Source organism: Mirounga angustirostris, unplaced genomic scaffold, assembly GCF_029215605.1.
Source record: "Mirounga angustirostris isolate CCGP_5_RB_7025 unplaced genomic scaffold, mMirAng1.0.hap1 SCAF_8, whole genome shotgun sequence".
Classification (NCBI taxonomy): Eukaryota; Metazoa; Chordata; class Mammalia; order Carnivora; family Phocidae; genus Mirounga; species Mirounga angustirostris.
Window position 1 is genome coordinate 88,038,565 of NW_026991716.1, and position 15,917 is coordinate 88,054,481.

At 32.2% G+C, this 15,917-nt stretch overlaps 1 protein-coding gene across 6 annotated transcripts in view; it reads left to right on the forward strand.

Annotated features, from left to right (window-relative positions):
• The window catches only part of GRIK2 (glutamate ionotropic receptor kainate type subunit 2), a 668,588-nt gene extending 654,123 nt beyond the window's left edge, over positions 1–14,465 (forward strand). For 4 of the 6 annotated variants that reach the window (XM_064597923.1, XM_064597921.1, XM_064597926.1 and 1 more), the window contains exons 16-18: positions 1,183–1,433; positions 11,424–11,558; positions 13,909–14,465. In XM_064597923.1, the coding sequence (XP_064453993.1) occupies positions 1,183–1,433; positions 11,424–11,543 (371 nt within the window). In that variant the 3' untranslated portion in view covers positions 11,544–11,558; positions 13,909–14,465. Of the gene's footprint in view, positions 1–1,182; positions 1,434–9,707; positions 9,795–11,423; positions 11,563–13,908 lie in introns of those variants that run through there. The other 2 variants (XM_064597922.1, XM_064597925.1) reach the window with 2 other exon arrangements.
• Positions 14,466–15,917: the final 1,452 nt, after the last annotated feature.

Here is a 15,917-nt window from a genome sequence, read left to right on the forward strand (position 1 = left end):
GACTATTCTAAGAGAATGATGCTAAGTTGGTCTTGTTATATTAAACAAGTAAAAAACGAAATATATAGTGGTGTCCCTTATGAGGCAGAAAAGTTTCTTGACGAAGTTTTTAATCACTTTTAGCAAAAATAAAGTTTTAGTATAGGCCCCTGTAGGTATATTTAAGTAAAAAAAAAAAAAATCACAGGCATTATTGAATACAAACTGAAATTTGAAAATTAGTATTTTTCTGTAAGCAGAACTTATGAATGAGAAGATGCAGAAAAATGGAATGTGCAATATAGTGTTTTAGGAAAGAAGATGAAACTTTAGATACAGGCTATTTCTGGGTGGGAAAAAGAGGTAACACCCATCCCTTGGATTAGGTGTTGAAAGATGCATGCAGTTCGGTATTATTCTATGCTTTTGGGCAACCAATTAGAAAAGTTATTACTTATCATGTAATAGCTAATACAGATGAATATCTGCCCCCATCAGCATAAATACTAAATTTAATTTATACTGTTGCCTCCACTGGAGAGAACATTTCCCCCCAAAACATAAAATAATAAACTATCAAAAAAACCCTTACAATGCATTACTATGATTATATTTGAAGGATCCAAGTCTGTACAAGCCTGTTATTTCTGTTACTCAGATTAAATAAGAAATAGGAGTGATTACCTATTACTTGCAAAGTATGAGCTACCCCTGAATGCAGCCTGTTGATCATGATTGCCTTAAATTATTGCGCTTAATCCTGGGAAACACAATTTTTCCCACAACTTTCCTAAAAATAGAGATTACTGGTTTATCAATGCTCTGTTTCAGTGTGGAGTGATTCCTATATATTAGCTAAATATCCTTGCACTCTATTGATTTCTTTTTTGGGTTTCTACTTCCTATTTACTTATTTTCCAGTGCTCTGAACTGCCTGCCTTTTAAAAGGAGACGTTTTCTTCCTCAAAAACAATTTTTATTGTACCCTTCAAAATCAGAACGGCATTACTTCATGTTGTTACTTAGTTCTCTCATTAAATGTCTATCCTTCATCATTTTCCAGTTGTTTTTCTCTACTGAAAATAAATATTGGCATACCCTGGAGTGTTTGGACAAAGCTCTATCCTCCTCTCATCACGTTAACCCTTAATTATTAAAACTCTGGGTTCCTTGAAAGAGTTAACATACCCTCTCTTTTCTTAGGTTCTCCATATAGAGACAAAATCACCATAGCAATTCTTCAGCTACAAGAGGAAGGCAAGCTGCACATGATGAAGGAGAAATGGTGGAGGGGCAATGGCTGCCCGGAGGAGGAGAGCAAAGAGGCCAGTGCCCTGGGGGTTCAAAATATTGGTGGCATCTTCATTGTTCTGGCAGCCGGCTTGGTGCTCTCAGTTTTTGTGGCAGTGGGCGAGTTTTTATACAAATCCAAAAAAAACGCTCAATTGGAAAAGGTAAATGTCACTTTTTTACGATTCAAAGCAATTGCTGTTATACTACAACAAATTCTTTTTGATCTTTCCAAGCAAGGGTAATGCTTAGAACGGTGACCGCTAATTGTCCTCTGCCATTCATTCTCTAAGGGAGGTTCACAAAAAGAATCGGGATTAAGTTACAAGAATCTGTTTAAATTAAAGCTAGCTTCAGAACAAGTGACTATTTCTCCTGTTATTGAAGCCGGAGGCAAAGAGACACTTTTGCGGTGTAAAGTTCATTGCAGTTAGTTTAATGGAGAAATGCAATTAAGGAAGGAAGCAAATATCGGAAATTGTAATATGAAGGAAGAAATACTTCTCTATAGATAAAATGGGTTTTAAAATACAATCCTTAAGAATGGTTTCAAGTTAGAGGGTAGATGAAATTTTTATTTGAAGATTTTTAGTCTGATAAATTTCTAATTGAAAAAAAAATCTTAACTTGCATGGTGGAAATTACAGTTAATTTTCTAAATTAGTGAATGTGTGAAAATATTGTCGTTCCTTTCATGCCATTTAATGCTATTCTTAATAAGTCCTGTATTCCTTTGCACCAGAGTCTTTAGAAGAATATATATAAACCTCAAAAATATTGAGACTATAGCACTTTTACCCGAGATTTTAATACATTTAGTCTTTGGTACAAGTGTCTTTATGTTCCATTCTTGAAAAATTTGTGAATCTCATTTAATTATATATTTCTAGTGCTATAATTTCCTCGGTTCTATAAATATGAAGAATATTTATAGAAAAATCTCTCAGATGGTATATGACCCTTTTTGTATGTAAATTTATAGCTCTGAACATGAACTACTGCTTTACCATTTTTAAGTCTTCTGGCACCTCATTTACTTTTTGTATATAAACATCTCTTTTGTTTTTAATTAAAAAAAAAAGTTTTTTAGGGCTTAACCTTTAGACCCTGTGTCACAGTGAGATTATATTCTCTTTCATATTTAAGAGGTTTATGAACTTTTACTGGTAAATATGAGGAGCAAAATATGAAATTAAAGATAATGTCATACATTAATATAAGGTAAATATATATTTGCTAATGTTCTTTGAACACTGACATCTGTAAAACTATTTTTGAAAAACAAAAACATTTTCCCTCTGTCTTTGGTAATTTTTGTTGCAATTACTTCTCCTTTCTGAAACCAAAATTTTGGATACAGCGTTTCTATATTTTTACTTGACTACAGTATTTAACACTTAGAAATAATGTTTTTATAAATGAGTATTTTGATAGTTTCCTTTTGTCCTTGAGTAAAATAACCAATTCAGAAGTTTGAAAAATTTAGAAATCATATGATTTATTTCCCCACAACATTCAGGATGGCTGTATCTGCTGACTTGGCTAAATCAAATATTTGTTGCACTAGTGTGACTGACGAATAAGTCTCAATATGCTTTTTATGTTATGATCCTTTTTTTAGTGTCAAAATCAGTTTTGAAATAAAATCCAAAGAACAAATCAAAGACAAAAAAACATTAGCTCATCAATGTCCGTTTTTACTATAATTTGGCAATAAATGTGTCATTTGGGTAGTTAATACTTAAAATGAGTCCAGAAATTACAGAAGGAATCTGGGGTTTTCTAATTGGAACCCTAAATCTCCATATGCAATGATTTTCTTTCAGTTATAGCTCAGTGTTAAAATAAAACCAATGAATTAATCTCTTGATATATGTGGTATTCTATTGCCCTTGTCTCTTTGTGTCCTAGCCATATGATTTGCCTAGGCCATGTCTTAAGGCAAAATTAGTCTGTAAGCATTCTGTTAAAAAAACAAAACAAAAAACCCAAAACAAAGAACGTAGGGATTTAATTCTCTAAAATAACCTTCTTCATACTTACTATAAAAAACTAGTTTAGTTGAAATTCAGCTTTCTTGAATTTCTGTGGACCTGTATGACCTTCTAAAACAATTAGGAAAAGGAAATTAATGTACCTTTTTTGACTGAAGCAGATGAAACAAAAGAGACAACTGTGTTGATATTACATGAGGATTATTAGTCACATTCCCCAATGCTTTCACACTCTGTCTCCACATAACTTCCATAATGAAATCCAAATTCCCTAGCTTAGCAGACGAGGCACTTCAGGAGCTGTCCCTGTCTACCATTATAGTTCGATTTTTTGTTTCTCCCCAATTTGCACTTTTACTCCAGTCAAACTAAATTACTTTCAATTTTCCAATGTCATCCAGTTTTTCAAATTTTCTTCCATTTGACTTGAGCAAATCTTGACCATTTTTCTACCTGGCAAACTCCCACTAGTCATTTTAGACTAGTATCATTCAAGACTAGGTATCAACTTGCCCAGAAATCTTTCCCTAATCAATAGAGGTAATGGACGTGAGTACAGGACACAGCTGTTTCCACAAGGTTTTTATTTCCTATTCTGGTGGAAAAAAAATATGATGTGCATATCTTACTTCATTTTTACTTCGGTGATTTCAGGTACTGCCATCATTCCAAAAACATTTCCTACCCCTTTGAGGAAGTTGGGAAAGTTTTTTGCCCATTTTAAACCACATCCATCATTATGTCTAGATACCTTTTCTCTGTGAAGCCTATGCACATCTCCATTCTCCCTTAGCACACTATTTTATTCATATTTGTTGGTTTCTCTGTGTGGATGCCTCTCCCCCTACTAGACTCCCAGTTCCTTTAGGACAAAGACCTAGTGTTTTTGGTTTGTATCTCCAAGGTCCCAAACAGTGCCTGTTGGCGTAAGATAGATTGATCTATCATCTATTTATTTATTTATATCTTTCTTTCTATCTATTTAAATTAATAATGAAGTTGGTTCCAGGAAACTATTTAGAAAAGTATATCATAAAGAATAAAAAAAGAACTATGTTTCTATATAGTTCAAAAGAACTGTGTTTATAAAATAAATACTTATGGATTTATTAGAAGTGACCCATTTTATGTATTGTGATAAATTAGGTTCTTGGACTCCATTCTTTTTTATTTTTCTTGAGGAAAAGATTTTATTTAGTTGAGCTATACAGTTTGTTTAACACCTTACTTAATTTATTAAAATTAACCATAAAATATTCCTAGATTGTATCACAGTCAAGTTTATTTACACTTATAATTGTGACTTTAATTATATTTCTTAAATTTTAAAAGTAAGGTAAATATTTGTGATCATTCATTTACTCAATAATTATTTATTGAGAACTGAACATGCAAGAAATTATATTTTGCACATTGAATGTAAGCAATGATATAGTATTCATAATTCTAGCCCCAGTGTACTTTGCTATCTCTTTTCCCTTCTCTTTCTTCATTCTTTTCCTTCTTTCTGTAGGCTATAGTATTCAAGGATTTTTAAAAAAAAGAAATTTCCCGTCTTTATCTAAATAGGCTGCCAGACACGATATACACACAGTTCTAGTTGAATATGAATCTTACGGATAAAATTTATGAATAGCAAATAGCATGCATTTTGTAAAATATTAGTGGAGCAAATAGGTCTTGTGACTATAACTTTTTTATATTTTTGATAATTAGGAATAGTGTAAGAAAGTATCATTTTTAAATGAAGGAAGGTTAAAACTGAAAACAGAAGAAATTGCTGATATATATAGACCCTAGAACTTCAAAAACCATAAATTGCATTCCTTTCAGATAGCCACAAGATGGTGTATTACAATTTTGATAATATTTCATGGTTTTAATTTTGATGCAAATATTAATACATCAAAGATACATTGCTTTTCATTTATTTGAACTTTTAAAATAAGTAGGTATTTATTTTTCTGATTTTTCCAAAGTATAACCTGACCATTTGGAAAGATCCTCAAAATGTTTTTCCTTTCTGAATGTGTCTGAAAAAGTAACTAATCAACATGTACATTTTCTAATTGATTTTTTTCTTGTCTTACCTATTCCCTGATTTAAAAAATATTAATACTTAAGTTTCATTTGGTAAGAATCCAAGAAACTGTTATACATTTGAGGCAATTATCAGCGAATTTCAGGTTATGTGGATTTGCTTAAAAGGTCCTGTTTCTCCCTCCTAAGTCTTACTTATAACTGAAGAAAGCTATTTAAGATACAGAGTTTTGTTTTGTCTAGTAATATTTATGATAATATATTGGTTTTGTCAGCATGAATTAGAAGTGATTATAATTATTTTAATTTTAATTAAACTATTTTATGACAGAATTATGATTCATGTTTAAAATTGTTCAACATTTCTTAAATATTTTAACATGTCCTCTTTTAAAAGATGTACATAATTCTGACTTCTTTTGATTTCCAGCAAGAATAGTAATGTAACTTACACAGTTTAATTTTTTGTCTGATTTATATACAGAAATATTTTCTTTCCCATGCAATTGAAAATGGATTTGCCTGTAAAGATTGTTTCCTTGAACAGTTTGAACATGAATCTTTGAGTTTCCTGACATGAAAAGACTTAGCAACAAAAATATTCTTTCTTATTACTTAAGTATTAACAAAATTTAGTCAAAATGTCTGAGAAATAAAAAAATGTAAATTATTGCTCAGATATTGAATTTGTTTTGATTTGAGCTTTCCTTTAAGGTGATTGGAGGACATTTTAAGAACTACTTGGTATTGTTGTTTTCCAGGATATAGTATATTTTAGTCAATGTTGTTATTTGTATTATAGAACACTGGTCTATCATACTCCAGATAATCTCTAAATAATGATGTTTTTCCAGACACTGAAAGTTAAAAAAATTTTGGAGGGCACATAGAATGCTCTACAGTCTATAGTTGAATAACAAATGTAGAAGGAAGCTGTAACTCAGAGTAGAAGGACCAATGAATGAAACAGTACAATTTGGGGGAATGACAGAGAAAGTCAAAGTGGGTTAGTTTAATCCTGCAAGACTAGGGATCCTGGGTAAAAGATTATTTACAAGGAAAACGCTTTTCAAAGCTGGCTGAATCTGTATATCATGGAATCAGAAGAATGAAAACAGGTTGTCACTTTCAGAATGCTGAAGAAATTTGTTCTATTGGGACCAATGCTTTTTAAAAGAGGCCGTTTATTGGACAAGGCATAGGAATGCAACACTGCTATAAATCATCAGTAAAGATTTTATTTCAATATTTACCTTTTGCAAGTAATACCTATTAGCAAACCACAGAAAGGTGTGCTTTGGAATTTTAACAGCATTTAACTTTTTAGAAGTTAGAAGTTCTAAGTATATTTTCAGTATAATAAAATTTAGCCATAAAGCATGTTGCTATTCAGAAGTTAAAAGCTGCAAATAGACTTTGGACAAATAGTCCATTTTGTATTGTTTTTATGTTACTGCCTTTCTCTGAGAGCAGAACATCTCTCAATTTCTACCAATGACCTATATAAGGATTAACTAGATGGCTTTTAAAAATGTTTTTACATATAAATATAATATCATACTTAAAAATGAGATGCCAATCTTTTTTCATTCACTAATTTAGTTCCAAATCATCCAAAGGATTTTTAAGTCATTTGTTTATGATTAAGCCAGCCTCTATTTATGCACATAAATGATGTTTTAAAATTAAGATTGTAGCTGGATAATAATAATTTTACTACCTTATTTTTATAAATGACTTTAGAGTTTCTAAAGAGTAATATCTCATTTGAATACAAAGTTACCCTGAGAACTATGCAAATATCATTATCCATATTGTGCACATGAGGGTAAGTATCTCAAGGGTCAAGTGTTTCCCAAAGTCAAAGATGCCTACTCTCACACTTTTAAGCTATAGCATTTTGCACAAAATGGAGGTAGAATATTTAGCTAGTCTTCCTGGTAGTTTTTCTTCCTGAAGTTGCATTGATGCAATATGTGGAGTGCGAGTTTGAATTAGATAAACAGATTGTGGGCTTTGATCTTAAGCACTGGCTAGCTATTTCACTTTCCTAGACAATTAAGCATGAGTTTTGGAATTAAAAAAAAAAAAAAAAGAAGAAGATTTGGGCTCCTTTCTCAACTTTGTTCAACTTTGGATAAAATTACTTAACCTTTCTATACATCTCTTAAAATAAACAAATAAATGGGTTAGGAATATACCATAAATGAAAGTGTTTTAAAAATTAAGATAGTTAATATACACTGAGTATTTTGCATGTGTCTGGCATATAATAAGCAGCTATTGCTATAATATACTTATTTTATTCATAAAGCTGGTACATTTTAACTGCTGGATCTTAAAAAGAGAGAGCTTTCTTGGAATTCAGCATTAGATATTTGGATGTTACATGTTTTGTTGAAAATTGTATCATTATGACTACTAGCAAAAATGTGATGATTAACGTTGCTTTTTTCTTAAAATGTATTTCATAGCTGTATTGACTAAAGTGGTGTTGAAGCTTGTCAGACCTTATTCACTGATTTTTCGAACTTAAGTAGGGGAAGTGTAAAAATGTATAATGATGCTTCATTTTTCTCTGTCTCACTGTATTTGCTAAATGCAATATAAAGATATTCAGTAACCGTTTCTGTAAGAGCCCAGGTTTCTGAGAACATTTTAATCTTTGGTTAAGTTTATCATTGTAAAATAACCGCAGCTAAAGCATAGGATGCTTTGTCATTTTATTCATTAAAAAATGTATTTCTTTTTGTCCCATATTTTTTTTCTGTCTGATTTATTACTTACTATTCAAAAATTAACATTGATTAAGAGCAGAGTCCAGGTAAAAGGCTCCACTGAAATTCAAGTACCTCTTCAGGAGGCGGGCTGAAATAATAAAAGCATTCAAAGAACTGTGGTCAAGAGAATAGCGCTCTTCTTTGAGCTCTGATACCAGTTGTCTGCATAACCTTGGGTAGATGATTTCTTGAGTTTGAGTTTCTCTAGCTGTAAAATTAAAGTGATGAAGCAATAAGATCACTGCAGAACTTGCGCGTAAAATGTCCTGACAGCCGCGCAGCTAATCTAAATAACTTTTTTTTTTTTTCAAAATGAGAGCTGCTCTGGAACTGAATATCAAGATCAAAGTTGCTATATACATTTTTGACATGAGTGTCTTAACTAGTCATTTTCCATCTTTCATTGCTCACTGTTACATTCATATAGCCTGAGGTCAATTTATACTTCTGATGTATATAGCATTAGCACTTTGATATTTTTAAAATCCTGTCAATTAAGAAGAGTATAAATCAAAAGGAATGTGTCATATTAAATGACAACTACTTTCCTCATTTAATACACCAATATTTATACAAAATATCACATATTATGTTCTATATACTTTTATGCCATTTTAGTTATTATTGAGTTGATTTAGTTTTATCTAATGTGGGATAATTTTATGCAGGGATCACAGTGACTGTTTGGATTTGTCTTTATGACATGCAACTTGGAATTCTTGGTCAAATGGCCTATGGCATCAGAAATTAATTAGAAAAGCATCTGAGAATGGGCTGGTTATCCATAATCAGTTAACAAACTGAAGGACAAACTCAAAACAAGTTTAGTTAATATATGCTAGAATATTGAGCTATAAATCTGATAGAAGTAGCTTGAAGATGTTTTGGTGGGATTTCCGATAGGAACTGTATGCATAAATGGTTGGAAATTATTCTGAATGAAAATGGAGTATCATTTAGTTCATTTTATACTATCAAAAAATAGGACAGCAAGACACATAAGATAGAGTTTTCTCCTTAAAAAATAAATACAGAGTGCATAATATCTTGATTATTTTGCCTTTGGGTGATAAATGACTACATATATTCAACATGCAAGTGATGAGCTTCAAAGTTTAAAAATTCAAATTGGTTATTTTTCATCAGTTGCTGTTTTTAAAAGAGACATTGCTAAATATAAAGATCTTAACTTAAAAATGTAGTTTATGTCAGTGTTCAATGTGGAACATATTTACACCTAGATTTCTACTCTTTAAAAAATCATGTGCTTCACCAAGTGCTGTCACATCATGTGATCATATAAACACATCTATAAGTTAGAAAGTTAAGCTATTAAGAATAAATTTTTCTATACACCAATAATGATATTCTTGAGAACAATTTTCTGTGGACTATTAATGTTGTCTTATTATACTCAAAATAAAAAATACAGTCTTTATTAAAAAATAATGTAAATATAGCCAAATTTATACTTTTAAGGTTTCCAGGCCTTCATCATTTCTAGAATTAGTGATGTGTAAATACAGGTTGCCTCATTAAATATAGTGAATTTTATAATGAGTTTTACTAATTTAAATGCAATTATACATGCTAACAGCTCAAAGATTTAAATTTTCATTTTCAGGAATCTTCTATATGGTTAGTGCCACCCTACCATCCAGACACTGTTTAGTAAACTTTTGAAACTTACTAAAAGAGGTTTTTAATAATGGTTAGTATCCTTGTGCCTTTCTTTTTTCTTTTTGTAGTCTGTTATATTAATGTGGAGAAACATTTTTGTGGTTGTTTTCACCCTAAGAAACTTACCTTATTTAATGACACAATTTGTGGTTTTCCATTCCTAAGGAAAAGTGATTTGAAAAAAAGCAACATAGTTTTCGTTTCCTTCCTCCCACCCACCTCCCTTCCTGCTTTTCCTTCCCCCACTTCCCTCCCTCCCACATTCCCTCTTTCCTTCCTTTCTTCCTTTTCTATTGCTCTCTTTTTCTTTTATTCTTTCTTCTGCTCTCCTTTCTCCTCTCCTCCTCCCCCTCCCCCCGCCTTTTCCTTCTTCTTTATTACAAGCCAGGAAACTCCTGTTAAGTGCACTTGGGTTTTTCAAAGCCTGATTTCATAGTTCAACAAAAAAGACATTTTTCAAAATTCCAATTACTATATGAAGTAGGAAAGATATTGTCTCTTGAATGATAATGTTAGAACTTTATTTAAAAGTGAGACAGTAATTTTTGGGCAACACAAAGCACAGAGAAGCAACTATAATCCACAAGCATATCTATAGTTTCAACTTTAAATTCTTACATAGATTACAATATGGAATTTGCATTCTAAAGCTTTTAAAAAAGTAAAGAACATGTGTTTGCCTGGTGCCACAAGTGAACAGTACTTTATGATATCATTAAATTCTTTAAATTTCCCGTTTATTCTAAATTCCTGCTCAGATCTTAAGGTTTTCATAGTTTTGTGAAGGATTAGAAATATTCTACATGTGAGAAGAGAACCTATGGTCTCACAGTGACTTTATTAGTAACCTAAAGTAAAACTACTTTTTAGGTAAACTGACAGTGATAGATCAAAAGAGAACTGGTAAAATTTAGCTCATTCAGAGAAAAAAAATTTAATAAAAGTAGTAATTTGACAATAAATAACCAAAGCTATTGGTTGGGTGATTAAAGGCTGTTTGATTAAAATGTTCACTTTCTAATAGCTTTGTAGGTTAGATAAAGCCTAAAATGGTATTGGTGGGGTTACATGTTTATAATTTTCAGAGTTTTTAAATTTGTAAATATAATTCATTTAAGATAATTTAATTTATGAAAGATGAAAGTATTGTGATCTTTGGTGCAGGTTTTTTACCTACATTTTATATTACACAGCATTATAAATGTTATATATTATATAAAATTGTCTAAAAAGAGCTTTATATGCCTTTATTTGTAGTCTGAAGTTAAGTCTAGGGTACTAAGTTCAGTTTACTCTTTAACTTACTAGAAATAAAATTGAGTCATTTCATCTTTGAATGGATATGTATATTTATAAGACCTTTTTTTCCAAAGGAAATCAATTGTGTAGGCCACTCTCTTAGTATGCACAAAAAAATAATTAATATATCTATTCCATTATTTTTTGAAACTAATATATTCAAAATGTCTACAAATCGAGTTTGCCAAGAAGAGGGTGTGATCAATTATTTAACATATGGGAAATTTATTCATTTTAAATGAAGGCTTATTTCAAACAATTCAACGTTATTCACATCCTATAACATTTTAAAGTGTCAATGGCATCAAGTTCTGACCTTGTTATATTATCTAATCAATTCTTCTGTTAAATGTTTCAACAGAGAGCCAAGACTAAGTTACCTCAAGACTATGTATTCTTCCCCCTTTTGGAGTCAGATTTTTCCATTTCTACAGTGTTGTCATCATCACCATCTTCATCATCATTATCATCATGTTCTTAATAAGTACATCTAATAGTAGGTATTAAGCAATGAGAAACACTGTGTCCATATACTGGCTGTCAGGTGTCATATAAATCCTTTAATAGAAATATAATTCATGAACTTCTGAACTGTATAATTTAACACATTATAAATAATGCATGGCAGTAACTGTAGTTAATGGGGAATTCATGTGTAGCATTTAATCACCACCCACTATAAATACTAATAAATTAATATTTTTACTAATTTAATGTTATTAAACAAATACCAAAGTTTTACCTTGATTAATCAGGTATCTTGTATACATGCTTACTAAGCTTCTGAAAAAAACTTTTTTAAACAGTTGAATTAAACACATTGTTAATTAAGAGTTCAAATATTAGGGTCATGTGTAGCTACAGTTAAAATTCAGTCAACATTTAAAGGATACATGTGTGTTCAGTCAGTGCCATGAGAACTTGATTTCTGCTCTTTACAATTTAGTGAGAGGGATACATAGAAGTCCCAGGCCAGATAGAAAAAAAACATGACAATGAGTGCAAAATACTAAAGGGACAAAACCAAATTGAGTGAAAATAATGAGCCTGGTCAATTGGAAAGTGATTTCTGAATAAGTTAAAGAGTGAATCATGTCCTGAGGTAAAGGGGTAAAGTTGGATTGTTATGAAGGATGAAAGAACTCTGCAGGGTCCTAGAGCAAGGGGAAGCAAAGGAGAAAAACCCTGGAAGTCCAAGCAAAAAAGAGTGTGTTAGAGAAAAAACAAATGGGGAGGGTGGAGAGCTAAATCATGGAAGTCATGATGGGGGAAAAAACCGCCAAAAAACAGATTTGGATTTTACCTGTTTCTTAGACAAAGAAATGCTATTAATAAGTGGTTTAAAAATAGATTTTTCTGGTATCTGTGAGCCTTTTGGGAGGGAATAGCCTAGACATACAATTGAGAAGACCACTAAGGAAACTGTTCAGGAACGCATTAAAGAGAAATGAGCATATAGCCAGGAATGGACAAGAAGATACTAAGATGGGGTCAAAAATCACAAAATTGGGTTATCAGGATATCTTGCTGGCATCTCAGGTATGAGCTGCAGAAAGTGACTTCCCTTTTTTCTGAATCAGTTTTTGTCAAAGAGATGCTTACTTTAATTCAAAGTATTGGTTTGACTGTCACAAAAGATTATGTGTGCAAAATATTTTTTAAAAAACCACATATATGCTATTAAATATTGTTTGGAATTAGCCTAAGCTGATAAACAATAAAGCAGCAACATCTAAAGCAAAAAATAAGTCTTCACATGCAAATTTGATTAGGTTTATTTCATTATGTTTTCATATCACTTTTTGGAATTGTGTAAATTTTTCACATTTGTCCACATTTTTGGTCGTTGTCCGCATTTTTAGTTCTTACACAGAAAGAGCCTAAGTCTCAGCCCATCTGAATTCCAACTACAATATGCAACTGGTTCATGAATCTGATTTATATGTAACTAACATACGTGTATCTCAATTAGTTGGGGAAGAGGACTGATAAAATTTTGTTTCACATATATGACTCTGTAATAGGAATTGTGAGGAGTGTGTAACAATGAGCCCCAGATACACAGAATTTCTAGCAAATCTATTGCCAATGAAATGGGAATTAAAAATAATATTTATAGGGTCATTTTATCTTGATGGGATGAAACATTTGCCAGCTTTCAATTATCAAGCTGATGTTGACCAAAAAAAGTTAATATTTGTTCATGTATTTTTAACATGCTACAGTTTGTCATTTCATGATTAAATCATGTTTGTTTGTAATCATCATCAATAGTTTTATAGGCATAATCACACAAAGATATAATGAGTACCAGAAATTATTTTCCATGTTTTTATGTCTAAATGTGTGAGTACTATTTTTGTTCTGTTTTGAGATGCACAATGGAAGAATCCATGTTTAAAGAAAATTTTCATATTTCATGCTGTGATCTAAAAAAGTAGTACATTTCTTCTAATCTGTTAAAAGATCAAGAATGGATTTCTGGTTACTGATTTGTGTACATGTGTTTGTATTTAAATTTTAAGGTAGATCTATATTTTATGATGTTAGTCAATTTTACATCTGAAAATCTTACTCAACATAGACATCTTCTATGCATTCCTTGTTGGCAGTTTATTTCACTATCAGCTGGAGATTTTCTTTAAACTAGCCCACTTGGCAAAGATACTTTAATGATCACGAGTTGTGTATTAAAAGTGCAACACCTGCTCTCACCTTTATAATGAAATTTTTCAAACCTTCAAGGCTGCAGTGTTGACAAGCCTCTTGAAAGTGATTTTAATATTATTGCTGGGTGGTTGCAGTTGGCCTGTGTTTTAATATCTCACTCTCTGTGTTATTCTTAGAGGTCCTTCTGTAGCGCCATGGTGGAAGAGCTGAGGATGTCCCTGAAATGCCAGCGTCGGTTAAAACACAAGCCACAGGCCCCGGTTATTGTGAAAACAGAAGAGGTCATCAACATGCACACATTTAACGACAGAAGGTTGCCAGGTAAAGAAACCATGGCATGAAGCTGGGAGGCCAAACACCCAAGCACAAACTGTCGTCCTTTTTTTCCAAACAATTTAGCGAGAATGTTTCCTGTGGAAATATGCAACCTGTGCAAAATAAAATGAGTTACCTCATGCCGCTGTGTCTATGAACTAGAGACTCTGTGATCTAAGCAGTTGCAATGATCAGACTTGATTTACAAGCATCATGGATCAACCAAGTTACACTGGGTTACACTGTTTATCATGGGTTCCTCCCTTCTTTTGAGTGAATGTTACACGCGCATTTTGTGGCTGGTTTCAAATGCAGTCCAGTAAGAAATTACAGGTTCCTTTTGAAGTCCAACTGTTGCCAGGAGGTGGAATATCAATGCCCCAAGGGTAACCAGTAAAAAAAAAAAAAAAAAAAAAAATCATTAGGAATAAAAATACTTGGAATCAGCAAAAACTGTAGTGTTACAAGAAACAGTACAGTCTTCTGACACCCAGATAATATAGGTGGTGATGTTACTAGCCCCCAACTACTCAGTATAATGATCATCTGAATAGTGATACGTGTTTATAGGATGTGAAAAAAATGTAATGCAAAACAAATCTGAATTTCATGGCAAGTGGAATATAAAGCAGATATTCATCAGTGTTTTTCTTTCTTTCTTTCTTTTGACAGTCTGTGTCACTGATTGAGATAGAAATGTCAAATACCAAGGCAATAATGTTTTTTGTTAACTTTACCAAGGCAGGAGATTTAACATACAACTCTACCAGGTCCCCACCTATCCCCTTACGCCTTTTCCCCAACCCCGTACCAAGAATAAAAAAGCAACAGTTGGTTCAGAGATTCTGAATTAAAAAGGATGATGTTTTGCAATCGTTGTTGTAAGTTGTAAAAGAGGGCTGGATATCGATGGCTATGTGGAAGACTGAAGCTTTCATTCTAACATTCAGATATGTTAATCTAAGCCCTTGTTCCTGCTATAAACGAACTTGATGGAGCCTGGGCAGATCTCGGTGAAAGGAGAAAGGGGACTGACTGGTCAACCATAGAAAAGGATGTGTGGAGAACTTTGAAGTGGACTGCGTTTATCAGTACAGTCACAATGTTAAATGAACAAAATTCTTGAGCAGTTTTTTTCAAAAACATGTTCAGGTTTATTTGTGGAAATGCAAGATTTCTATGAAAATAGTTTTTGTATGGAAATTTTTGTAATACTTTTTATCAACAAAATAAGAGCACGTGTTCCTGTCAGGGGTGTGATGTCAAGCATGAATGGTAGTGCGTGTGCACCACCAACGTTTGGTGAAAACTATTTTTATCAAGAAAAAAAGGAATCATAGAAGAGAAATATTTTCAAGTTAGAGAATATAAAAGCTAGGTGCACTACCGTCACTGCTTACCATGCCACACCCCTGGTTTCCACGAGGCTGATAACATACTGTAATGAACAGTTGTGTGTAAAATGGTAAAAGACACAGACCTCTTGACAATATTGTGATAACAGTTGAGTGCACACAGTTTGCTGTTTGAATCCAATGCACAAAATTAAAAAAAATCATTAAAATTATGTCCATTTTACTTTCAGCTTTGACTTTCATTTTTCTCTTGTATGTGTATAAGAATGCACAGTATGTTCATTGCTTGAGGAGAAGTCCACTTCCTGAAGCCTTCTAGGTCATCAAGGATGGCCACTGCCCAACCACCTGGAGAAAAGAAGAAAAAGGCTCAGTGATGAACTACGCAGATGTAGGAAAAGCTGGACTGGGATAGAACCTGTAATCTTTCAGTTTAGGGCAATTTAAATGAGAAAAAGAGCAGTTCTAGAAGTAGCAGTCATGATCTTGCTTCTTCTCTGAGTAGATATTGACTA